Here is a 24,503-nt window from a genome sequence, read left to right as displayed (position 1 = left end):
AACTAGCGCGTATCGCAGGAAAAGTCTTTGCTGTTTTCTCGTCGCCCGAGCAAGTCCCAATGTCAGCCACTCGACGATTTCGATCCGACGTGTCGATGAAACTCGTCTTCGACGACGAAGAGACGCCCACGTTGGAATCCTCGTTCGAAATGCTCGCAAAAACGCCACCAACTCGCTCGACTCCCTCCCCTCGAACACCGAACGTGCTAATCGGGACACCGAACGCCTCGTTCGCGTGGGATTCCTCGCTAGCGACTCCAACACCGCGAAAATCGACGTCGACGACGGCGATGTCGTCACCCGATCTCGATCTCATTTCGCCGCCGCGCAAAATCGAACGCCGACTCAAAGCCCTGAGCTTATTCGAAGAGCCGTTGCCGCCTCGCACGCCGCAACGACGCGGCGGTAGAGAGCGAGGATCGGCGACGCGACTCGTCGGCGGATCGGCGCCGTCTGGTCTGCAAGCGCTGCGAAAGCGATCGATGGGCGCGAACGTGAATCCGTTCACGCCGAAGGTCCAGAGCAGTCAGAAGAAGCGACACGTTCGCGCGATGGGTCCGTACGCGTCCGGGGGCCCCGAAGCCATGACTTGGGAGGAGGAGGACGATGACGATGACGAATCTCGACATATGGTGAGGAGCGCTTTTTTTTGTACGTGCGCCTTTAGTTATTGATTTTTTTTTGCTCTAGCTTCGACTCAAAGAGAATAATATATCAAGATACAATGCCGAATTTCAGGAAATCTGTCTCATTGGTTCAGGCGAATTTGCTCAAGTGTACAAATGCAGAAATCGACTCGGTTGAAAAAAACTGTCCATTTCTCGCAGCACTCTGACTTCTTCTTCTTATAGATGGATGCATTTATGCGTTGAAAAGGTCTAAGAATCCAATAGCAGACGAGTAAGACAGACATTCGTCGATTTTCATCCAGTAAAAAACGATTTTTTTTAGACGAGCCGTGTTTCGTGAAGTGTGCGCTCACGCCGTCCTCGGCTCTCACTCTCACATCGTTCGTTACTATTCGGCGTGGGCTGAAGACAATCGTATGATCATACAAAATGAATTCTGTAACGGTGTGTTTAATTAATAATGATGATGAATAAATGTCTGAGTCTCTTTTCTCTAAGGTGGAAGTCTGGCTGGTGTTATAGCCGGGAGACAGCTGCGAGGGAAACCGTTTACGGAAATTGAAGTAAAGCAGCTGTTGTTTCAAATTGCTCAGGTTTATTGATTTGATAATAATTGTACATATTTTCAATTTTTTATGTTTAGGGACTGAAGCACATTCATTCGATGAATTTGGTTCATTTGGACTTGAAACCAGGTGGGTGAATATATATCAGATTTATTCTACCAAAATAAAACCATTTTCACAACAAAGGAAATGTCTTTGTGTGCTGCTCAAATTCAGAGGAGGGAATAACTCCAAAAACTCTCTATTGTGGAGATTCTTGCTGTCCAGACATTTCCGACAAGCACGTTCTCTATAAAATAGGTAGCCCAGACCAAACCTACAAGCAGAATCTCTAAATATTCATCATTTTTAACAAGGTGATATGGGCCACGTGACTTCCGTTTATCTGCCTGAAGTCGAAGAGGGAGATTGCAGATATATGGCTAATGAAATTCTACAAGAGGTGAGTTTTCATAGTGAAGAATTGACAAATTATTTATTTTCAAATAGGATTACTCTCATTTGCCTAAGGCCGATATTTTCTCATTAGCTCTCACAGCCTTTGCTGCAGTAAGATTTGATTGAGTAATGAATTTCATTTATTTTCTCGTCTGTTAGTGCAATGGAGAAAATTTACCCAAAAACGGTCCTGATTGGCATAGAATTCGAGCTGGGTGGCTTCCAGAGCTACAGTACTTCTCACCAGAATTTAATAATTTATTGAGAGTAAATCATCATAATGATAGATAGTCTTCATATTTTCTTATACAATGCATTTCAGGCTATGATACACCCCGAGGCGGCGTGCAGGCCGTCTGCAGAGGAGTTGACTCAACATCCAGACTTGAGTCCATATGCAGTCAGATCAAAAGTAAACAATACCACGTTTTCCTTGTTCTATCGTATCATCCTCTCTCGCGCACAGGACGAACTCAGACGAGAATTAAACGAAGAGAAATTCAAAAATCAGATATTGAAAAAGTGAGTGTCCACTAAAAGAACGTTGAAAAAGCATTACGACGTCATTTCTTTAGAGAACTCGAAGAGGCTCGCGGTGGCAAGGGACGACTCGTCGGTCGTCTTCCCAAGGGAAGAATCAATCGCAGTCTCAGCGTCAACAACTGGTAGATCACACACGAATAACAACAAGTCTTTGGCACGGGTTTTTATTATTTCTCAGAGAAATAATCTAGGCTAGATGCTAGATAGTTTTAAACGTAACACATTGATTGTGCACTACGGAAAAGTTCGACTCAAGATTCATTTTTCGTCTCCTTGTGTTTTTCTCTCTGCCTTGCCCAAAGAACGAGGATGAATCGGTAGTACGCCAGCCTATAGTATCACTGACACTAACAGAGGCAATCTAGACCCTACGTACCAGTCCTAGTAACTCTGCTACGGGTTTAGAAGGCTGGGCTCCCACGGAGAGCCAATATCTAAAAGAAAGTGTTGGAAATCGTCTCAAATCGAAGGTGATTTTTTACTTTATTCGGTCTAGACTAAAAGCTACGAGTTTTTCGTTTTTTTCGTTTGGAAGGGGATCGTAGGAACCGACCTGCGCGTGAGATGTGAGTCGATATTCGTTGTGTTCCTCGAAAGGAGCCTCACCTGCTCAAGATGCTTTCCGTCTCGCTTCCACTTGCTGTTTGCTACGACGATGTGATAGAACGGCCGATTCTTGCAGCCGTGCAAGGCTAAACGAATGCGGACCGCCATATCGAATTGCCGGGACTTTTCCCATTTAAATGACGCACCACAGGGAAAGTCCCGGCGAATTGGTTCGGGTGGGCAGCGTTTCGGGTCAAAACGAGTCATTCCCTGGATTACTCTGAACGTAAGACTTTCTAAAAGGGTTGTCCGTCTTTTCTATGTGCTTTTCTTTTTTTTCTAGATGGCTGCCAGTCTTCAGTATCGCAAAAAGCTGAAACAGATTTCTGACGAGCTAACCAGAGCCGAATTGGGCCGAATAAAGCAACTATGCGCCGAAGATATTCCCGCAGGCAAAAGAGAACGAGCGCGAACGGCACAAGAGCTATTTAGCTTCATGGAAGAGCTGTATCTTCTAAAACGAGACAATCTCAACTATTTGATTCGAATCTTGGAAAGAATCCAACGCTTTGATATCATAAGAAAGTTTGATATTCGGCCGTCGGAAGGAGAAATTCCCCGCGCGATACCGCTGGTCAAACCTGACCATTCGTTCCGTAGTCTCGTCGACGTTCTATCAGAGAGCATAACGTCAACTGAGTTGGAGTCTTTGAAGCAGCTTTGTTGGGACGAGATACCAGGTGGTCGACGTCAATATTTGAAGGATTTGCAGAGTTTTTTAGCGGAGTTGGAGGTGAGAGGTCACCTGGGAAAAGATAACCTCGATTTTCTTGTCGAGTTGATGGATGTCTTGGGAAGACGTGATTTGGTGAATGTGGTGAAAATCTTCAAGGAAAGGAAGGAAGTTGTTCGACCAAGTGGAGCTGGAGGGCATGTGCTGACACTTGGCTATCAAAGAGGTTAAATTGTTTTTATGTATGCTAACCCTTTATATAGCGTTTTACGTGTAGTGGCTGCGCGCTTGCCCGAGGAACCAATGGATGTGTCTGCACACTTGCCAGAGGAAGTAATGAATGTGCCTGAGACAACGACAACAGGTGTGCAGCCACGAGAAGATTTTGGTTCTCATGGACAAGAGAAAGTGGCATTTGGTGCTTGTTCTATGACTTTGGATAATAGATGGTCTCATCGTCAGCATGAGAATCGCGAGTTTTTCACTGAAAGTGGAGCTCTGCTTTCTGCGGCGAGTGAAGAGACTAGCGTACCTTCAATGTCAAGCAATGACAATAGTTCACAGACTGAAAGCAGAGCTTTATTGACGTCACCTAGTGACGGCACTGGCGCACCACCCCCTTTGTCTTCTTTTTCTTTTCCTTCTTCTTCTTTTGCGCATCAAGTGAAGAGTGATAAAAAGATGACTGAAGATCGACTGCAAGAGATGGATCACATGCTGCGAAAGGCGCAGGAAGAGAACATCGAGAAACAAAGGGCTCTGACGGAGAAAGAAGGAGAAGTGCGCGAGAAAGAGAGACAGGTGCACGAGGAACGCCAAAGGGTTTTACAAGCCGAACAAGAGAGATGCGCTGCACAAGAGAGGCACAAGCAGGAATTGGCGGAAGAGAGGCGTCAACGGGAATTGGTGGAAGAGAGGCGTCGGCAAGATTTGGCAATGCTACAACGACAACAGCGGTCGGTCTCGCAAACGAGTCGCTTGAGAGACGATTTGCCGTGTTACAGCATGAAACGAAATCCCAGAGGCTTAGCGGTCATCATAAGCATAGAACATTTTCAAAGAACGGAGCTTAATCTGGGTTCGCGACAGGGCACGAGCGTCGATGCCGGACATTTGGAAAGAGCGTTCAAAAACCTCAATTTCAATGTATTGATTCACCGTGATTGCACGAGCAGCGATCTTGTGCGCGTCATGACCAGTTACGGACAAAGGGATCACAGCAATTACGATTGCTTCGTTTGTTGCCTTCTGACGCACGGCAAAAAAGATTTTATCTACGGCTCCGACGCCCTTCCCGTGGCTGTGAGCGAAATCTTGTCGAAAGTGAACGGACTCGCTTGTCCCAGTTTGAATCTCAAACCGAAGCTTTTTTTTATTCAAGCGTGCCGTGGTTCTGGGGAGGATAAAGGAGTTGAGACAGACTCTCTGCCAAGGATTGCGCAACGCGATGCTCAAGAACAGATCAAAATTCCTCTCGGGGCTGATTTTCTCATTGGCTACTCCACGGCACCTGAAACGGTCTCCTTTCGCAGTACAACGCACGGCTCATGGTATATCTGCACACTGGTGGCCGTGCTGAATGAGTATGCCAAGGAGGGCATGTCTCTATCTGACATGCTGACTCTCGTGAATCATCGTCTGGCTCAAGCAACGACTAGCGAGGGTTTGAAGCAGATTCCGTCGCCAATCAATCAACTGACGAAACGACTGGTCTTCACTCATACTACAAGTTAATAAGAACGGACCCACTCTCATCGTTTGTATGCAAGTAAATTAGCATTTAGTTGGCGTTTTTGGTAACTTTTTTTTGTAGCTGATCGTTGTTGCTTCGTCTGTGCTCGTATCTATTGTGACGCAGCGTCCATTATATAGACAAGATGTTCACCAAATGGTCACACTCGGGGCGGGGGCAGCGTCACGTGCGGCGAACCGAGGGAAGCGGTACGCGGAACGGTGACCGTGCACACGGGGGCGGGTGCCAACGTCAAAACGGGCAAATCTAAGAACAATTGTCCCGTCTTTCATTGGCCAACCGGACAAACATCGGTTTATTAGATTGAGTCTCGCGGTCCTGAGCTCCTGCAGCCCAACTGGTGGCTGGACAAAACGCACTCGTCCGAAAAGCGCCTTGCGACAGAGGGGCCGGTCTCTTTTTGCATCGTACGATTCGGGACGACTAGCGGAGACTCGGACAGCTCGGTATTTCACGCATGGCGATGAATTGGGCTCGATTGTGCATCGGCGCCGTGGCGGCGCTTCTTCTCGCCTGCGTCGATCATGCCGAGGCGGCCACGAAACCGCTCTGTCTTCCAGCCGGTGAGTAAGACGCACACGAACGCGTCCTTGGGACTCCGACGCAAACGGGATGGGCTCCCCTTTTTCATTGTTTCGCCAATTCCGGTCGAGGTAATCCGCGCGCGGCATGTTTCATCAAATTCTCGCGTTTTTGACGCTTCGTCCGACAATCGCGCGTTGATAGACGAATCGTAGGCGCTACAGACACAAGCTGCGAGATCGCGTAGGACACGATTCGTCGAGTCAGCTCGCAGCGCTAGAAAAACGCGCTCAAGTAGCTATATTTACTCGATACAAACATTCAGCAACGATACACTATCGTAGCGCCTTCTAAAAAGCGAAAGTCGCGCGAAGCGGCTACTAAACCGGGTCGCATTATGTCTGTCTCTGTCAAAGTCAATAGCTAATTTCATAAGACATGCACAATACTCCATGTCTTTTATCCCTCCTTTTCCTCCCCAAACAACAATCGTAGGCTCGACCGATTTTCTCGGCGGTCTCGGAGTCAAAGATCTGCCGAGCGGCGTCACGGAATCGTGCGACGACGACGACGTCGTCGCGTGGGAAGTGACGAAAGACGCGCGCGTATCGGCGTCGCTAACCGACGTTCTGCGTCGCGGCTACGTTGGCTCGCCCTCCGTTTCCCAAGCAAGCTTCGGGGGCGATTTTTCGTTCGAGCTTCGCCTGCGTCTTTGGGAACAGGCGGCGACGGTTCTAGCGGTATACGACGGTAACGGGAACGAGCGACTACGCGTCAGCGTCGGACAAGACGGCGTCTCCCTGCGACTGCAAAACGGGGCGGGAAATCCTCCCGACACTGACCTTCTAGTTGCAAACGTCGACGTGACGGGACCCGGATTCACCCGTCTCAGTTTTAACGTCGTCGGTGGACAGGTTCAGGTCAAAGTCAATTGCTCTCTGCCGGCTGAAGTCACTCCGCTCCCTCCACCGGTCGATACGGCGGCGGAGAGAGAGTTTGCCGTCAACGGTGCGCTCGTTGTGCTCGGTCGGCAAGGCGAGACGGGTTTGGTGGTGAGTTTTTCTCTCTCCGCTCCACCGACAATATTTTATTTTCTTTTTCTCGTGTAGTCGCCTCTTGCTACGCTCCAAACATTGACATTTGACGTTGATGGGAGCGAAGCCTTCGATAATTGTTCTTACGTCGACGAGTGTCCGACCGGCGACCCAGAGGGGCCGACATCAAGCGCTTCGGGTATCGCTGTGCAAAACATCAAGGCGCGTAACTTTTTACGCCGTTCTACGCACGTTCTCTTACGCGCTTTCGTAGGGTCAAAAAGGCCAAAAAGGCGAAAGAGGACGCGTCACTGATGGCGATGTAAGTTGACGGTCATTTTGTCTTCCTCATTTCATGTTTGCTCATTCTCACAAAGCCGGGTCCACCGGGTCGTCCGGGACCAGACGGATTTCCAGTAAGTCTTTTTCGCACATCAACAACACTACTTTCACTTTCTGTCGCCGTCTCCAGGGTCGAGACGGTTTGCCGGGAGTAAACGGACTGCCAGGAACGAAAGGCCCTCCGGTAAGAAAGCAAATCGGCTAAAAAAATCAGCACGCAACCTTTTGCGTAGGGCGATCGAGGTCCGGAAGGTTTTCCAGGTCCGCGAGGACCGCCTGGCGTGCCAGGAGCTCCTACTATCGTTTTCTCGGTAGGAAAAAAAACTTTGAATATTTCGCAGTTAGCATTTTTGTCAATTTTCAGGGTTATGATGGTAGCAATATCGTGACTAATGCGGGTGGCAAAGGGCCGGACGGTAAAACAGGGTCTGTCAAAGGACCAAACGTTCCGAGCGTCATTGTCGGGCAGAAGGCAAGCTCACAAATTTTAAATATTTCAAATTTGAATTTTTTTGTAGGGCGAACCGGGTTCTATTGGTCCAACAGGACCGGCTGGACGAAGAGGACCACCCGTATATAAAACGATTCTTTCATCAATTCATTTATTATCTCGTGTTTTTTGTAGGGTCCTCCTGGTCTCGACGGACTGACGGGTCCTCCCGGAGAGCGCGGTTATCGAGTAAGCTCCCCTTTTTTCACATAAACAAAGCCCTCTTGACGTTCATTCTTAGGGACTTCCGGGTACGATTGGACAAAGAGGAAGAGGTGGATCTGACGGCGAGCCAGTGCGCACAAATAACAGATATTTTCTTTTTTTCGACATTCATTTCTTCTTTTATTAGGGTCCTGTTGGACGACAAGGACCACCGGGTATTCCAGGACAGGCAGGAAAGCCAGGCATACCTGGTCATCAAGGACCTCCGGGTTTGATCGGAACGCACGGTCCCAAGGGACCGCCTGGTGTGGCCGGCGAACCGGGAAAAGCGGGAAATGACGGAGAAAGGGTTGGAGAAGAAATATACGATTACGTCGATAAATAAGGTGACCCTTCTTTCCCAACAGGGAGCTTCCGGAAAAGACGGCTTGCCTGGACCTCCGGGTCAACCTGTACGTTAATGATATTTTTTCCCCCCAATATTTTCTTCTTGATTGTTGAATTGTTTGATTCAGGGTGCGCAAGGAAGTCCGGGACAGAGAGGACCCGATGGTCCACCTGGGCCAATCGGTCCACCGGGACCATCGGGCGATCCGGGCGCACAAGGACAACCTGTACGTGTCTACGTTTAATTAAATGCGTCGTTTATCTTTATGAGTGAGTATCTTTTAGGGTCCGCGTGGTTTGCCCGGATCGACGGGTGCGCCAGGAGCACAGGGAGAGAAAGTACGACTGGATGAGCTGAAAACGGGCCAAGGAGTTAAAAAAATTGTTCCGTCTTTTTTAGGGTAACTTTGGTCCTCCGGGACCTTCAGGAGAAAGAGGAATGCGGGTGCGATTTTTCTTCTTACTTTTTTGATGCTTTTTTTACGTTTTTTCGTTAGGGGAATCCCGGAAAAGACGGAACGCCGGGAGATTCGGGAACGCCAGGCACTTCAGTGAGCACTTCTCTACTTGCGTCAATGACTTGATTTGAGAGCGTCCTTCCAAAGGGATCATCTGGTCTACCAGGAAGTCCCGGTCTGAAAGGCTCAAGAGTACGTTTATTAACATCAACAAAGAATTTAAAGACAGCGTTCTTTTTAGGGAAGTCCAGGAGTTCCTGGTGAACGGGGATCTACGGGACCGCCTGGTCCCAAGGTAAGACAAAAAGGGCCCACGTTATTTGGATACATAGGTTGTTCTTACAGGGCGAAGTCGGACCGAGAGGCGTGAGCGGAGATCGAGGAAGTCCAGTAAGAGAAACATCCGCGATTTATTAAACTGAACACGCGGTCATTGAACTTCTCAGGGAGCACCCGGAGACTACGGAAAGAAAGGCGAAAAGGGAGGAAAAGGCGAGAAGGTGCGCCCCTCTCCTGGTTGAAGTCTTTTTCTTTGCACGTAACTTGACTGATTCAAGGGTGAATGGGGTCCGATGGGTCCCGCCGGCAAGGACGGCGACGACGGACAAAAGGTTTAAGAATTTTGGCAATAATTAATTTTCTTAATTTGATTTTTATCATTTTAGGGTCAACAAGGCATGCCTGGTACTCCTGGAACGCCCGGTGCGCCCGGTCCTCAGGTAAGAACACTAATGCTCGCAATTTTGATGGAATCTTAATTTTTTTCTTAGGGTCGCATTGGTAATCTCGGCTTGCCGGGATATCCGGGTCAGCACGGTCCCAAAGGCGAGCGCGGTGAGCGAGGAGGAAGAGGACCACAAGGCTCTCGAGGAAAGAGAGTCAGTCAAGCAATTAGACGCATTTTTTTTCCTGAATGAAAAACGTTTCTTTCTCTTTTCAAGGGAGCTGCTGGTCTCGACGGTCAGCCTGGCGCCACAGGACTGCCTGTGAGTTATCCTAGAGCAACGCTTCGCGTTCTTCCACCGTGTTCACTTTTAGGGAGAGATTGGTCCAAGGGGTTATCCAGGACAGTCGGGCAGGCCTGGACCGCCGGTAACTTGCTCGCAACGATTCGGACAATCTGCAAAGGATAACTACTCGTTTCTTAGGGTGAACCAGGCGACGATGGCGCGAGAGGACCCCAGGGAGAAAGAGTAAGGAAATTTGCCTTTTTTTCTGCGTTTTTTTTCACGCCGTTTTTACACAGGGATCGACGGGCGTATCTGGACCGAGAGGACCTCCAGGCGAGAGAGGGGAAAAGGTGAACTGGACACACAAAGTGCCAAGGGGGATTTGTGAGAATTTGCTCTTCTGTTGCTAGGGCGACACCGGAAGAGCCGGCCAAGACGGATCGGCCGGAGAGCCAGGAGAACCCGTAATCAAAACAAATTACCACGTTAAATTCTGTCTGAATATAGTCTTTCTAAGGGAACACCCGGCACTGACGGAAGCTCGGGAAGCAGCGGAAGAACGGGACCACCTGTAAGTGCACTTCTCGCTACTCCTTACGTTCCATTCAATGTTTTTGACTGTGTAGGGATTGCCAGGACCGCGAGGAAAGAACGGTGACCAGGGACCTCCTGGACCAGCTGTGAGGAAGAAAAAAACACATGCATATCTAGATTTATTATATATTTTGTATAGGGACCTCCTGGAGAACAAGGTGCTACCGGCGCAAGAGGACGCGACGGTTCGAAAGGCGAACAAGGTTCAGGTGGTGCTCACGGACAAGCTGGCGCACGGGTGCGTCGTCAACTAATTAAATAAAAAGAATTTTTAATTTTTTTGTCTTTGAAGGGTGAACGGGGTGAACAAGGTCCACCCGGTCCTCCTGGAGCTCCTGTATGTGAAGAGAAAATTTTCTTTTTGTTTGTTTTTTGAATCCTGGCTTCTTGTGTTTCTAGGGCGACGAGGGTGAACGAGGAGAAAAGGGCAGCGCCGGAAAACACGGCAATCCTGTAGAGGAGACGAACCGGGGCGAAATGTATCGTTTCATAAATTGATCGCATTTAGGGTGCTACGGGGCCGAAAGGCATGCCCGGACAAATTGGTCCTCCTGGACTTCCTGGCGCGCCAGGACAACGAGGCGCGCCCGGTCCAGACGGTCCAAAGGGAGCGAGAGTACGTCTTGAAGAGAAACTCGCGCGCTCGCGTATAATGTCTTTGTTCTGTGTATAGGGAGATAACGGTGAAAAGGGACCGGCCGGCGAGAACGGCAAAGACGGTGCGCGGGTGAGTTGTAACAATTCCAACGTAGGATTTTGCCTGATTTTGATTTTTCTGCAGGGTCCGCCAGGCGCTCAGGGCCAGGCTGGAAGAGACGGACCACCAGGAGAAAAAGTGCGCCATATCATTTCTCTCATTAGACGGGAAAGAGACGACGTCTTTTTTATTTATCCTAGGGTAATTCCGGCTTGCCAGGATCTCGGGGATTGCCTGGACCGAAAGGAACCACGGTATATCGCGCACGCGTCGGCTTATCTTTGCCTAATTTTTCTGCAAGGGTCCACGCGGATCTGACGGCAGCGACGGTCCGCCCGGTCCATCAGGACCGCCGGTGAGAATCGACGACGAGAAGATCCATGTTTTTCGAGTCTACGTTTTATTTTAGGGAGCTCCTGGAGAGCCTGGCACAGACGGCAGCAGTGGCGTTAAGGGAACTTCGGTAAATGGCACCGATATGCTTGTTTTTTTATTCTTTACTGTCGTTGCTAGGGTCAAACGGGTCGACGGGGTCCTCCTGGTACCGTTGGATCAACTGGTCTGCCGGGCGAATCGGGTCCTCCGGGCGACCCGGGACACCAGGGAGAAGCTGGCGACAGAGTAAATTTTAATTAGCGAATAAAGTATTAGTTGTGAATGAGTCGTCTTGGATAGGGTTTTCCGGGTCCTCCCGGTCCTATTGGCTCTCCGGGAGATGCTGGCGAACGGGTAAAGATTCGTTTTGGTTTTCTTGTTGTATTATTGAATATTTGTCTCGTCTAGGGTTCAACTGGACCTCCAGGTCCGCCTGGATCTGCCGGACCGACTGGTCAAAAGGGAGAAACTGGATCGCGTGGTGGAATTGGCGCTCCCGGACCTCAGGGACCGAGAGTAAAGAACACTTTTCTTAACCCTTTGATTTTATCCCACTAAAATGCTACGTGTTAGGGTGATGCCGGAAAATCCGGTGAAAGAGGCGATCCCGGCGAGAGAGGCGCTCCTGTATATATTACGATTATTTTTCCGCACTTGTTTTCCACTGACGTTCTTTTCTTTGCAGGGCTCACCAGGTGAAACGGGACCTCAAGGTCCTGCGGGCTTGAAGGGACCCATAGTCAGTTCGCGCGTACATTATTTAAGTCATTTTTCTATACTTTACTCTTCCAGGGCCCTCCCGGACCGAAAGGCGAAAAGGGTGTGAACGGTCCTCCAGGCCCGCCAGTGCGTTCCCCTTATCGCGATTTTCTCCCTCCCGCGTTGATTTGACTTGTGTGGTGTTGTCCTTATAGGGAAAGGATGGCGCTGAAGGAGCGCGCGGCGACAACGGAGGCGCTGGACCGAGGGCAAGTTCTTTGGTCTCAAGTCAATATATCAGATAATTAAATTCGCTTCTTTCTCCGTAGGGACCGGCGGGTCAGGCCGGTGACATTGGACCGAAAGGCGAGAAGGGAAGCGAGGTGAGTTTGATTCAATATTGACTCTTGGGTCCGTTCTGATCTTCTTCGACGTGCAGGGAACGCCTGGAGAACCAGGAATTCCGGGCAGTGGCGGACCACCAGGCAAAACGGTAATTTCATTTCTCTTGACGTTGGATTTTTGCTCTATTAATTTCATGCAGGGCAACCCGGGACCGCCTGGGCCGCCAGGACAGGCCGGTGAACAAGGAGAACGGGTGATTATAAAGCGGACGTGTTTTGTTCTACTATATGACCGTATTCTCAGGGACCAACTGGACCGGCTGGGCCGAGAGGAGAAACAGGTGCATCGGGAGTAGAGGTACGTCTTTTAGGAGAGGGAAGAGGAGACCGATAAACGAGCGCTCGTGTTTCCACCAGGGTCCCAAGGGTGACACAGGTCGCCCGGGTCTGGATGGACCACCCGGAACAGACGTGAGTGTGAAAACCGCGATTGCGTGTGCGCATTGTTCATCCCGCGTTCGCTTTAGGGCTCGTCCGGCGAGCCTGGCACTGCAGGAGCGCGGGGCGAGAAAGGAGATAAAGGACCGGCCGGTGTGAAGGGACCGCCGGGAGATATCGGACCGAGAGGAGAAAGAGTATATAGAATACGTTCTCGTTTTATGTTTGTTGAGAGCATTTTTACTTTTTACAAGGGAGAAGAAGGTGCTCGCGGTCCCGAAGGACCTATTGGAATAAAGGGAAGCATGGTAAGTGTTTTTTTCCTGTCTACGTGACGTGTGTTCCGGGAGATGCGATGTATTTTTTTGAAAGGGACGACAAGGCGACTCCGGAAACCCTGGCGTGGACGGAACACCTGGAAAACCGGTTAGTACGAATTCGTAAAAAATTTGACGTCATCAAATCCGCTGTAGGGTCCTCGAGGACCGGAAGGACAAAGGGGACCGCAGGGACCGTCAGGAAGACCAGGACCTGCTGGACAACGAGTAAGCTTAATTACCAAAAGATGTTCTCCATACCTAAATACCGTTTTGAATTTATTTAGGGACCTCCTGGACCACCGGTAGGATTTGTCTATTTTTTTTGATGTTTTAAATTTATCCGCGTTTTTCTTGCGCAAAGGGACCGCCTGGACCTTCGGTGAGTGTAGCCCAAATCTGTGCTGTTGTTGCGGGGTGAGACTTTTTGTTTAGGCGTCGGAGACAGGCACTGGGCAAGGCGCGGGTACGTTCAAGGACGGAACCGACCAGTACTATCTCTCGACGAAGCAAGGCTCGTTGGATCCGTTTGCGCAAGGCGAGAAGAAGGTTTGCTGGACAATGACCGTGAGTTGCTGAATTGGTTTCAAGCCTTGTTTTTCAGAACCCTGATGATTTCCCGCTTGCCGAGCCGAAGAAACCGGACGGAACGAAAGACAATCCAGCGATGAGCTGCAAGGACTTGAAGGCTTGTTATCCAGATCTAGACGATGGTACACCAAACTCCGATGAGATAATTCCATGCACGCAATCGACGCTTTCTGTCTCTCTCTCTAGGCTACTATTGGATAGATCCCAATGAGGGTTGCTCCTTCGATGCCGTCCACGTTTATTGCGACTTTAGTGGCGGCAATCGGACGTGCGTCAATGCAACAAACGTACGTAGGATTCGTTTTCTGCTCTTCTTGCGTGTGCAGCGTTCTTTCTTTTTGTTTAGTTTGATTTCATGGGCTCCGTTTCTAAAGACACCTTGGTTAGCGACGTGAGCGGCGAAGAGGTAGGAAAAGAGAAGGGTATCTCCAGCAGCGCCACACGAGATTGAATTCTTTTTTTCTTTGCTTGGCAGTTCAAATACGATGTCGCCAAAGTCCAAATGCGTTTCTTGCGAATGCTCAGCGACAGCGGCGTACAAAGTTTCACGTACTCGTGCTGCGGCGCGACGCAAGAGGCCAGTCCATTGCCGGGTCGATTCCGCGGTCACGCATGCGGCGAATTCAAGCCGAGCGCACCGGAGAATGTTGAAGGCACAAAATGTCCGGTGAGTGTGCCGCGCGTTCCCTCGTTCGTCCAGCGGCGAAAGGAAGTTGTATTCTATTCGTTTTAGACGCAACAATACTTGCTGAAGGCCGAAGATTTGGATAGGCTACCTTTGCCAGTTGTTGACTTTGCACCACCGAACGATTGCCGCAGCATAAAGATAGACGTTGGACGAGTGTGCTTCGCTTAAACTTATTCCACTTAGCGTTGCTGTGCAGAAATGACTTAGAGATGAAATCAATGAACTGACAATCTGTTCACGTGGAGTTTGTAGATTTATTATCGTTTTTGTATCAACACTTTTTTGCTTGTTTGTCTCCTGTCTTCGTCTTGTTTGTCAGACTGTCTTTCCGTCCCTTGCTTCTTTCGTGCGTGTTTTTTTGAGAAAGGTATCGCTAGATTTTAACCGTACATTTTTGGGACAGTCAATATTCTAGTAAGAAGGTTACCATGTACGAAGGAGGCGCGTTTTTGATTGCAACACGTGGATGCTTGTTAGCAGCCAGGGAACGGGAACCAGCTTCTACTCGAGGCACTCCTAATTGCATTATGCTAAACTACGAAGTGCGTGCAGGCGAGAAAGTGCCAAAACTCGCCCGTTTTTTCATTCAAAACAGCGCGCTTGCCCGTAAGAAGCCACTCTTCGTTGACAAGGGCAGCAGAAGAGCTAGTCGACAAAGACGAAGCGAGCACGTCGCGAACACCCGGCTTTCGTCTAGGTAAGCCCACAAGATAATCACGCCTGTCAAACTAATTAGTGAGACAATACGCTGCAAGGAGGTGGGAGAATAGCGTGCTGTCAGCAAGCGTTTCCGCCTTTGAAATCGATCCTTCGCCCTCAGGCCGAGGATTGTGTCCGTGCGAAGCTCCGCATTGGCCCGAGCGGTGGATTCCCGCTTCGACTGACTAGTGAGCAACGAGAGGGTACAGACGTGCTTTCCTCTCAGTAAGACGGCTCGTGGAGCGACGATGGACAGGTAAAGGGGGAGAAAAAGACGCGCGTGCCATCGTCGACCTGGTGACGACCCCTCCTTTCTCCACTCGTAGATCGCTCCTGGGTCGTGTACCCACCTTTCTGGTCGTAGTCTTTGCGCTGCTTCTGTGCAAAACGAATGCCAAAGGTGAGACGAACGGAACGCGAGGGGGCATTGTTTTGGACGAGATTCGATTATATGATCGCGAGAGAAAACCGACGCCTTCTAAAGCTCTACTAACATCGACTTTATGCACACGAGCGACGCCCTTAGCTAGACGAACGCATCTTCGAACGCAAAAAAGAGACTCAGTAGCGCTTTGTTCGACGTTATAATGTGCGAAACAATAGTCGACTAATGACTTAGTGGTCTGTTTGCGCAGACGACCTAAAGCAGGCTACAGGCACAAAGCGCTGTCTGGTCGATGCAAGACGAAAAGTTGCGCGTCTTGGCGAACCAGAAGAGCAGCTCGGGGGCGGGGTCGATATATACGGTCTAATTTTTCTCTAGAATGGCGCGTCGATCTGCTCAGCGCAGTGGGAACGGATGGAATCACGATCGCCGATGAATCGTTTCCCTACAGCGATCAGATCGCGTACAAAATCGCGCCGGACGACGCCGATTTGTCAATCGGAACGAGCGCCGTGTTTCCCGACGGCTTTCCGCGCGACTTTTCCATCGTCGTGACGGCGAAGCCGCAAAAGAACGCGCGCGCCACCCTTCTCGTCGTCTATTCGTCGTCGTCCGAGCCGTTGCTTCGCGTCGAAATCGGCCGAAACCCGCTATTCGTCTACAACGGACTCGAGCGGTCGTTTCTCGGCGTCAATCTCGTTTCCGGCGAATGGGTGCGCTTCGCCTTCGTCGTCAAAGACAAGACCGTCTCTCTCTACGTCGACGGCGAGCTCGCAACGACGCTCGATCTCTCGCGCGCCGACGAATCGATCGACACGACCGGTTCGATCATGATCGGCCGTTCGTTGGGCGCCAACGACAATTACAAGGCAAGGGGCCCACCCTCCCCGCCCTCTCCCAATTCTCATCGTTCGTGCGCGTGCGAGAATTTCTTTCTTTTCAGGGTCTCCTTCAAGACCTCGTCTTTTCCAACGACCCGGATGCGCCGGTCATTTCGTCCTCGACGCCGCGACGTCGATTGCGTCGACAGGAGCCGCCTATTCGACCTTTGCCAGATCAAGGCGAATTCGACGAAGAAACGCCGGGCGGTCCACCGGGACCGGTACGTAGAGAAAAGCGCGATACGTCACGTGACTAAATATTTTTCCAGCCTCCCATCGACGACGCTGAGGTGTTTGGCGTCATTCAGGAGCCCTTGATTCCAATCACGCAGGTTCGGCGAACAGCATGCGTGTGCGATCATGGGGGAAAAAAGTGTGCTTTAGGGAGAAAAGGGTCAAAAGGGTGAAACTGGTGAATCAGCTCAGGGCTACGTAAGAATTCAAAAAAAATGGGTTCACCAAGTTTGCTACTACTAGAGTTCTTTTTACAGACTGGAGCTCGAGGCCCAGATGGACGTCCCGGACATCCTGTACGAAATATGCCAATAACAATTAGTCAAAAAATTTTTAAAAATATTATTAGGGCGCCGATGGTCAAGATGGGCGTCCAGGAAGTCCCGGTCTCCCTGGCAGAAAGGTTAGCTATAAATCGAGAAAAAAATTCCTGTTAGTGAACTTTTTCTAGGGGATGATAGGCGAAGATGGCCGACCCGGGTCTCCTGGTGAAATGGGTCCACCGGGAGACACAATGAAGGCAAGATATGAAATAGAACCATTGTCTCATTTCTTCTTACTATTTCTGATTATAGCTTGATTGGTCATTTGTGTCTGAAGCTGCTCAGAAGGGTCCAGTTCAAGGACTGGCTCAATCAGTATATGAGTTTTTTAATGAACTTTAGCGCGAGACCTCAAGTGCATTTCTAGGGCGATCCAGGCATGCCTGGTTTTGTTGGACCACGAGGCGAATCGGGAGAGCCGGTCAGTTTTTGTTTCACTTTCTTCTCCTCACTCCTTTTTAGCATCACTGTTATTTATTTATTTCTAGGGTACGCCGGGAAGAGGGGGAGCAAGAGGCCCACGGGGCGCTCGAGGCGACAGGGTCAGTTCTCGCGGGTTGATTAAAAATAATAATTATTATTTTCATATGCACGTAGGGAATAGCAGGTCCTGTTGGAGCGACAGGCCCTCCAGGACAAGACGGAAAACCGGTGAGTTACTAAAGGATTATATTGATTGCTTTTTTTAATCTATTGTTTTTGTTGTTAGGGACCGAGTGGCCCTATTGGTCACCAAGGAGATGTTGGCCCAAAAGGAAAACCGGTCTGTGCATGTGTAGTGAAATTTATATTTATGTTTGTCATTTCTATTGTCTCTAGGGTTCTGTAGGTGATCCGGGGCAAACCGGACCACGAGGCGCGCCAGGGGCAGCGGTAGAGCGATTCTGAATTTTGCTCATTTCTCTATAGATTGATTTGTGCAGGGTCCTCCGGGACAAAAGGGCCAGTCCGGATCAGATGGAGCACGTGGCGAGTCGGTCAGCGTGATGACAGGTCTTAAGTTTCTCTGTCGAATCTTTTGTTGCTTCGTTAGGGAGAACCCGGCAAAGCCGGAACCAATGGACGCCAGGGAGATATAGTACGTCCTATAGGTCTTTTTTGTTGGATAATGGAATAACGTATCTATTTAGGGTGCAGTTGGTGACATTGGGCCTCAAGGCGAACAAGGAAGACTGGGAAATCCGGTAATTTTGCTTTTGATTATGTGACTTTTTTTTCTGACCTAGTCTTATTACAAAGGGTACGCCTGGACCACCGGGAAAATCAGGACAAGTCGGACTACAGGTGCAGTAATTTCTAAGTAAAACGCAAACACGCACGTTGACGTTTCTACGTTCAGGGTCAAATCGGACAACCAGGACCTCCAGGTCTTGTGGGTCCAACCGGTCAACAGGTAGACTTGTTTTGCGTGTCCGGAATGCGTGTTGCAATGGAGCGCTTTGTGTAGGGTGCTCCAGGAGCTCCAGGAGTGGCTGGTTCCGCTGGAGAGACGGTAATCCTTTTTTTTGCACCACTTTTTCTGTTATTTTGAAGCTCTCTTTCTCTCTTGCGCGCGCGTAGGGTGAAGACGGGTTGGATGGTGAACCGGGACACGACGGCTCGGCGGGCTCAACGGTTTTTCAAGACATTTTCATTTTGAGCAAGTTGTAGTAAATCTCGTTTGTCAAGGGTACGCCCGGCACGGAAGGCGGAGGCGGCATTCCCGGCGAAGCTGTACGTACGAACCGCACGCACTTAGTATTATGATTAATTCTTTTCGTCGTTGCAAGGGCATTCCTGGTTTATTGGGCGCAAAAGGAAAAGAGGGGCCGCGAGGAGAACGCGGCGAATTGGGTCCCATTGGCTATAAGGGTGTCAAAGGCATTAAGGTACGTACGACGATAATTCTAATTGAACCAGACGACAAAGTCGTTTTTTCTTACCGCGCAGGGAGTCGTCGGTTTGGATGGCCAAAAAGGCGATAAGGGAAAGCCAGGGATGTTGGTTCGTCTGCACATCGATCTCTTTGGCGGCTGTCTTACGTTTTATTGCTTGTCTTAGGGTGATCGGGGTATAGCCGGACCAAACGGAAAAGATGGCACTCCTGGTCCAAAGGTACGCTGGTGAAAAAGATGTAGAGCTTGCGAGTGGGACTCTTTTTCTTTCAAGGGTCCTATTGGAAAACCTGGAATCCCCGGTGAACAGGGTCCCAAAGGCCCGCAAGGTGCGTCTGGTGGTCAGGGATTGCCTGGTCTTTCTGGAAATCGTGGCCACAAGGTAAAGATCCGCAAAAGAAGGAAAAGAAAATGTTTTGACTCCTTGCTTGTTAAAAAGGGAGTAAAAGGTTACGACGGAAGACCAGGGCGTACAGGAGAGAAAGGGCTGAAGGCAAGAAAACGACTCCTAGAAAAATGGAACGAGCGTTTTTTGATATTTTAATTTCTTAGGGACATTCCGGTCTTGACGGAGACGATGGAAGCAGAGGACGACGCGTACGACGGCGCGATAAATTTGCGCGGCTTTGTTTTAGCGCTCTCTCTAGGGATCTCCTGGAGTTCGAGGGGCTCAAGGAGCCATTGGTCGACAAGGACGAAAGGGTCAACCTGGTGCCGACGGCGAAACTGGTCTTGCTGGACTGAGAGTAAATCAATTTTTATTTTTGCTTGCTGATGCTGACGTGTTGCTAGGGAGTGCCTGGTGACCAAGGACAGATTGGATTTTCAGGTCCCAAAGGAGAAGGGGTGAGTAGCGCGCTAAAAAAACTGCACTTGCATTAGATGACGGAATCTTTTTTTTTTCAGGGCGAACCTGGACGCGATGGTTTGCCGGGACAGGAAGGCTCTCTTGGTGAAGCGGTACGAAAAATTCTTTCTAAACCGTTTCCATTCGCATTTCCTGGGTCATCTTTTCACAGGGTATACCTGGACAGCCTGGAACGTCTGGCTCAACTGGAGAAAGAGGCTCACGGGTAAGTCGGCAGCAGTGCTCTAATTCTATAAACGTTTTACGTGATTCTTTATCAGGGTTTGCCCGGTGAAACGGGTTTGCCCGGTGACCAAGGCCCTGCTGGCAGACCAGTATGATAATAGTCGAACTCTAAAGAGAAAATTGAAAATACGTTGGTGGATTTTAGGGTGCAGCCGGTGGAAGAGGTGCTTCTGGAGAACCAGGCCGTCCTGGTGCTCGGGTATGCAAACTTGAGGAGGACAATGACTCGCTTTTTCTTATTGGTTGACTAGGGGGAGCGAGGTCCGTCGGGTAAAGACGGTGCCACGGGAACTCCGGTAAGGTTGCCGTAGGTACGACTTGAATTTTTCCGCGTGAAACGTTTTTACTAGGGTGAACAAGGCTATCCGGGTCCACCGGGTCCTCCTGGACCTCTTGGTGATCAAGGCCCTAAAGGTCCTTTGGGAGACATAGGACGGAACGGTCAAGTGGTGAGAGCACTTGCCTAATTCGACGTAGTCACGCTAATACTTGTGTTATTCCTTCAAGGGTGCTCAAGGAGAACAAGGGCCTCCAGGTGCACCTGGTACTGTTGGACTACCAGGAGCGAATGGACCTGATGGTCCCATTGGGATTACTGGGCCGAAAGGAGATTCGGTGAGTTGATAGCGATGTCTCACAGTTGAATTCTACGGGCGTTTAGGGTGACGCTGGAGACGGAGGCGAGGCCGGCGAAGATGGAGCGATAGGACTCAGAGTAAGACAGAGGAGCACGCGAAAAAAATGAAAAAAATCGCTACTTGCTTCCCCCCCCCCCCCCCCCCCCCCTCTCTCCTCCAAAGGGTCACCAAGGAAGAAGGGGAGATTCCGGATCGTATGGGCCTCCAGGACCCAAGGTTTGTCCAGTGAAAGCAACACAACGAATTGACGTTTGCTCACCTTTCTCTTCTTTTTCTAGGGAGACGATGGTAATCCGGGAGAACGCGGATCGCAAGGCGAACCGGGAAATCCGGTTAGTTCATTTCACACATTTACGTGTATTGGCTCTAAAACGATTTTCTGAACAGGGTGAGTCAGGCGAACCGGGCGAACCCGGTGCTCCGGGTGAAGTTGGTCCACAGGTTATAAGATTAGTTAAATATTTTGTGCGGCTTTCTACTTATAATATAGGGTGCTGCCGGAACTGCTGGTCAATCCGGATCAGGCGGCATACCGGGAAATGCTGTAGGATTCGCGACTTCAAAAAAAATTATGTAGTTTGTGAGACTGCACTTTGCTTAGGGAATAAATGGAGACGCTGGTCCACAGGGATTACCTGGTGCACCGGGATCGATTGTACGTTTATGAGAAATAAGTCTTTATCGGCACTATAGAGTCGCTTTCTAATTTCAGGGATCCAAAGGAGATATGGGCATGCAGGGACCATCGGGAGTGAAAGGACAGAGAGTGCGGCGCGTTTGCAATAGATAGCTCACATACCAATTCCTTTTTTCCTGAAGGGTCCTCAAGGCGACCGCGGAGATAAAGGGTACAAGGGTCAACAAGGAGAACAGGTCAGGGATTTTTTTCCATGGCTTTTTTCGAGCGCTTTACACTTCTTCTAGGGTGGTGCCGGCGCTCCTGGCCCTACAGGACCTGACGGCCCAAATGGCAAAAGAGTCAGCATCGGATTTTATTTTCCACGTGTCTTCATTACGTACGTTCTCCTTCTCCTTATAGGGCGAAGTCGGTGATCAAGGGCCAAGAGGATCGCAAGGACTGCCCGGAGACTCGGTTAGAAAACCCAATTGACATTCAAAGACGAATCTCAATGGATTTGTATCGGGTTTTTAGGGCAAGCCAGGCACATCCGGTGATCAGGGTCCCCGAGGTCTCCAAGGCCATCCGGTATGGCCGCATAATTCTCCGCGCGCGTACGTCAAACTTTTCGCAGGGCGTTCCCGGGGCACGAGGATCGTCTGGGCTTCCCGGAATGCGAGGATCATCGGGAGCTATTGGTTTGCCGGGCGCTGTTGGAAATGGCGGTCAGTTTGGTCCTCCTGTAAGAAGATAACTCCATTTTAACCAATTTACAAATTTCTATCGGTTGCTAGGGAAATGATGGCTTGAAAGGCCAACCTGGCGATGACGGCGAACGAGGAACGCCTGTACGTTCTCTCTAAGAGGAGAAATTCTATAGAGATTGGCACGATTTCTTTTGTCTTCACCCAGGGACAAAAAGGAACGCAAGGACTTCGGGGAATGCGTGGAGATGATGGCTCCAAGGCACGAATTCTTAAAAAAAAAACTTCATGCCTGTTCACGTCACGCTCTTTTTCTAGGGACCATTTGGCTTTGAAGGAGCTGCCGGACCAGTCGGTGCAGAAGGAAAAACCGTAAGCGCTTGCTTTGACTCTTATTGCGTACGAAAACGACTTCTTTGTTCCAGGGTCCGAAAGGAGTGCCAGGCAATTCAGGCCCTATCGGTCCCGGAGGTCCTCAGGTACAGTCTGAGGCATCGTTGCGTGAGTGCCGCGTGTGGAAGGAAAATTTTAGGGTTTGCAAGGTGATCAGGGTCCCAAGGGAGCGGATGGAGCACCCGGTGGAAGGGTACGTAAATGAGACGGAGAAAAGACGTTTTTTCTACAGAAGTTTGCGTTTCGTAGGGTCCTGATGGTGATCCTGGAACGGATGGACAAGCGGGAACTCCAGGGCAATCTGTACGTACTTATTTTGTTTATTCGATTCGTGTACTTTTAAAAATTGGGGTTTGTAGGGTTCATCTGGATCTTCGGGAAATGCCGGCTTGCAAGGCTTCGACGGAGACCCGGGATTTACTGGTTCGAAGGGTCCAGACGGTCCTCATGGAGAAAAAGGAGAAATGGTTCGACTTTTTTTTGGTCGGTTTTGAGCGTTGCTCTAACGCTGCGGACGTTTTTTAGGGCAATACAGGAGAAGGGGGATACCAGGGTCAAAAGGGTCCGGTGGGAGACAAGGTGGGTTTTGTGACGCGAATAATTGAATTGCTTTACGCTTGACACGTTTTAGGGTACAATCGGTGTGGACGGGAGCAACGGCGTTGACGGGATAGCAGGACCGGAGGTAAAAACAAAGGCGAAACTTATGATTTGAGTAATGAAAAATTGTTTTGTAGGGACCGTCGGGATTAGAGGTAGGGCACGTCTAAGAGATAAACTCTATTTGCATTTTAATTAACATTTGTTTTCTTTCACTCAATCAGGGAGAAGCAGGATTGCCTGTAAGTATTATTTAAATTATCTTCGATTCATTAGATCATTTCTTGTCATTTATTAGGGTGACGATGGTTTGCCTGGTCCTCCGGGAGATCCTGTAGGGGAAAAAAACTTCTTTTTCTCCTCTCACGTGTCTTCATGGTTGACGTTTTAGGGACCGCCCGGACCGCCTGGACCTCCAGGACAGATCGTTCCGCTGCCGCCCGAATTCCAAGCTCAGAGTCATCACGACAACTCCAAACGAAATCAGGGCGACTCGAGCTCCGCTTCGGAGGGCTCCGAATCGAGCAGCAGTCGTCGTCGTCGAGCGCTTCCCTTTTCGCCACAGGAGGTCGAACAGCCTAACCGTCCACGCGGCACGCGCGACAACCCTGCACGCAGCTGTCGCGATCTGGCCTTGTGCCGCTGCAGCTCGTCAAGCTCGTGCAACGGATTGCCTGAAGACGGTGCGAGTCGAACCGCCGGTTCTGAATCGCGCGTGCGATATGTATTCGACTTCTGTAGGCATGTACTGGATCGATCCTAATCAGGGTTCATCGTACGACGCGTTCGAAGTATTCTGCAACTTCTCCGGAAACGGCAGCGAAACGTGCTTCAGTCCGACGATTACGGACGTAAGCCGGACTCGTGGTTTGCATGCACGTTGTGTACGCGCCTCGTGTACAGGTGGATCCAAAGACGTGGAGTCGAGGTGGGCACGAAGGTCCTTGGTGGTTTAGCAAGCTTCCGTCTGGCTTCCAGGTTCGTCTTCATAAATTATGTGATGACATCGTTTTTTTGAACGCGAATGTTTTGTAGTTCTCGTACAGCGTCAATCGATCGCAGCTTTCCTTCTTGAGAATGCTTAGCACCAACGCACATCAATCGTTCGTTTATCACTGCAAAAATTCAGTTGCCTGGTACGACGGCGCGGATGGAAATCACAAAAAGGCCCTACGTCTGAGCGGAGCCAACGGCGAGGAGTTCACTCGCGACAGCCCCAATCAACCCGAAATAGAGAAGGACGATTGCGCGGTAATTGGGCAATTTACTTGTGTACATGAGCTCATTGATAGCATGTCCTACTAGTCGGGAACGGGAAGCACCGTTTTCCGCGTCAGTTCGACGGATACCGAAAAACTACCACTTGTAGATGTTGCAGTGACCGACTTCGGCAACGAGGACCAGCGCTTCGGATTTAAATTGGGAGACGTGTGCTTCTCGTAGAAAAAAAAGCGAAGTATCTTTTAGACGAGTCTCTTTTTTTCGCGCTTGTTTGAAACATAGGTATCTGGACCTTAAGTAACGATATGTAGTGATAGATTTCCGTCTTTGTCTTCTCTTTTGCTTATGTACACGGGCATTTTCTCATCATTTCAGTTGCGTCTCTTTTTTTATTGTCCGTGACGTCCGTCAATGTGTCGTGTATCGTTCGTTCTGCACGAACTTTGTATACTGTACACACACTCTACCAGTTTATCGTGCCGAAATCAAACGTTTCTAGTAATTTATTGTAGATATATGGATCCTTTTGTTTTTTTCGCG

General features: G+C 49.8%; 5 protein-coding genes across 6 annotated transcripts; 4 read left to right on the top strand and 1 right to left on the bottom strand.

Annotated features, from left to right (window-relative positions):
• The first annotated feature begins 5 nt into the window (after nt 1–5).
• Nucleotides 6–2,420, top strand: LOC136186774 (wee1-like protein kinase 1-A). The gene is made up of 13 exons (XM_065974241.1): nt 6–632; nt 691–799; nt 852–900; nt 952–1,073; nt 1,128–1,222; nt 1,273–1,324; nt 1,382–1,495; nt 1,552–1,637; nt 1,685–1,744; nt 1,793–1,900; nt 1,956–2,045; nt 2,100–2,155; nt 2,209–2,420. The coding sequence occupies exons 1-13, from the start codon at nt 60–62 to the stop codon at nt 2,300–2,302; spliced, it is 1,608 nt and encodes a 535-aa protein (XP_065830313.1). The 5' UTR covers nt 6–59; the 3' UTR covers nt 2,303–2,420.
• LOC136186782 (small ribosomal subunit protein bS16m-like) lies at nt 2,332–2,903 on the bottom strand. The gene is made up of 4 exons (XM_065974249.1): nt 2,783–2,903; nt 2,659–2,729; nt 2,553–2,610; nt 2,332–2,506 (listed from the first exon to the last, which is right to left on the bottom strand). The coding sequence occupies exons 1-4, from the start codon at nt 2,888–2,890 to the stop codon at nt 2,435–2,437; spliced, it is 309 nt and encodes a 102-aa protein (XP_065830321.1). The 5' UTR covers nt 2,891–2,903; the 3' UTR covers nt 2,332–2,434.
• Nucleotides 2,904–2,942: 39 nt separating this feature from the next.
• Nucleotides 2,943–5,344, top strand: LOC136186771 (caspase-8-like). 2 transcript variants are annotated; one of them, XM_065974239.1, is made up of 4 exons: nt 2,943–3,008; nt 3,066–3,681; nt 3,733–5,215; nt 5,269–5,344. In XM_065974239.1, the coding sequence occupies exons 2-3, from the start codon at nt 3,066–3,068 to the stop codon at nt 5,187–5,189; spliced, it is 2,073 nt and encodes a 690-aa protein (XP_065830311.1). In that variant the 5' UTR covers nt 2,943–3,008; the 3' UTR covers nt 5,190–5,215; nt 5,269–5,344. The 2 variants fall into 2 exon arrangements, with proteins under 2 accessions (XP_065830311.1, XP_065830310.1); XM_065974238.1 differs by having other exon boundaries at nt 3,733–5,344.
• Nucleotides 5,345–5,519: 175 nt separating this feature from the next.
• Nucleotides 5,520–14,706, top strand: LOC136186764 (collagen alpha-1(II) chain-like). The gene is made up of 64 exons (XM_065974227.1): nt 5,520–5,771; nt 6,226–6,782; nt 6,840–6,986; nt 7,039–7,086; nt 7,142–7,180; nt 7,237–7,290; nt 7,340–7,417; nt 7,471–7,578; nt 7,625–7,678; nt 7,732–7,785; nt 7,838–7,891; nt 7,949–8,110; nt 8,169–8,213; nt 8,277–8,375; nt 8,434–8,487; nt 8,549–8,593; nt 8,646–8,699; nt 8,754–8,798; nt 8,848–8,901; nt 8,952–8,996; nt 9,053–9,106; nt 9,164–9,217; nt 9,272–9,325; nt 9,377–9,484; nt 9,548–9,592; nt 9,645–9,698; nt 9,755–9,799; nt 9,853–9,906; nt 9,967–10,020; nt 10,074–10,127; nt 10,183–10,236; nt 10,290–10,388; nt 10,443–10,487; nt 10,550–10,603; nt 10,659–10,766; nt 10,824–10,877; nt 10,932–10,985; nt 11,048–11,101; nt 11,149–11,202; nt 11,257–11,310; nt 11,361–11,468; nt 11,523–11,576; nt 11,631–11,738; nt 11,796–11,849; nt 11,908–11,961; nt 12,015–12,068; nt 12,137–12,190; nt 12,251–12,304; nt 12,361–12,414; nt 12,466–12,519; nt 12,570–12,623; nt 12,683–12,736; nt 12,793–12,900; nt 12,958–13,011; nt 13,076–13,129; nt 13,177–13,248; nt 13,308–13,325; nt 13,385–13,402; nt 13,456–13,569; nt 13,625–13,733; nt 13,798–13,898; nt 13,958–14,017; nt 14,087–14,278; nt 14,345–14,706. The coding sequence occupies exons 1-64, from the start codon at nt 5,666–5,668 to the stop codon at nt 14,465–14,467; spliced, it is 4,887 nt and encodes a 1,628-aa protein (XP_065830299.1). The 5' UTR covers nt 5,520–5,665; the 3' UTR covers nt 14,468–14,706.
• A 386-nt stretch (nt 14,707–15,092) lies between these two features.
• On the top strand, nt 15,093–24,474 carry LOC136186762 (collagen alpha-1(II) chain-like). Its single transcript, XM_065974226.1, has 67 exons — nt 15,093–15,254; nt 15,325–15,398; nt 15,762–16,252; nt 16,327–16,485; nt 16,534–16,596; nt 16,649–16,696; nt 16,756–16,794; nt 16,848–16,901; nt 16,950–17,018; nt 17,074–17,136; nt 17,189–17,242; nt 17,310–17,363; nt 17,419–17,472; nt 17,531–17,584; nt 17,641–17,694; nt 17,745–17,798; nt 17,855–17,899; nt 17,952–18,005; nt 18,061–18,105; nt 18,161–18,214; nt 18,269–18,313; nt 18,382–18,435; nt 18,490–18,534; nt 18,591–18,689; nt 18,751–18,804; nt 18,862–18,915; nt 18,970–19,077; nt 19,135–19,188; nt 19,248–19,292; nt 19,343–19,441; nt 19,488–19,541; nt 19,602–19,655; nt 19,715–19,768; nt 19,824–19,877; nt 19,934–19,987; nt 20,040–20,084; nt 20,139–20,237; nt 20,296–20,403; nt 20,450–20,503; nt 20,589–20,642; nt 20,705–20,758; nt 20,814–20,867; nt 20,917–20,970; nt 21,028–21,081; nt 21,139–21,192; nt 21,246–21,299; nt 21,351–21,404; nt 21,466–21,519; nt 21,580–21,633; nt 21,680–21,787; nt 21,840–21,893; nt 21,958–22,011; nt 22,068–22,121; nt 22,175–22,228; nt 22,282–22,335; nt 22,392–22,445; nt 22,502–22,609; nt 22,668–22,721; nt 22,774–22,827; nt 22,880–22,897; nt 22,967–22,984; nt 23,041–23,076; nt 23,134–23,425; nt 23,484–23,593; nt 23,646–23,720; nt 23,778–23,993; nt 24,048–24,474. The coding sequence occupies exons 1-67, from the start codon at nt 15,247–15,249 to the stop codon at nt 24,183–24,185; spliced, it is 4,914 nt and encodes a 1,637-aa protein (XP_065830298.1). The 5' UTR covers nt 15,093–15,246; the 3' UTR covers nt 24,186–24,474.
• Nucleotides 24,475–24,503: the final 29 nt, after the last annotated feature.

Source organism: Oscarella lobularis, chromosome 4, assembly GCF_947507565.1.
Source record: "Oscarella lobularis chromosome 4, ooOscLobu1.1, whole genome shotgun sequence".
NCBI classification, from domain to species: domain Eukaryota; kingdom Metazoa; phylum Porifera; class Homoscleromorpha; order Homosclerophorida; family Oscarellidae; genus Oscarella; species Oscarella lobularis.
The sequence above is the reverse complement of the archived record's forward strand: the minus strand, read 5'-3'. Positions and strand labels throughout refer to the sequence as shown.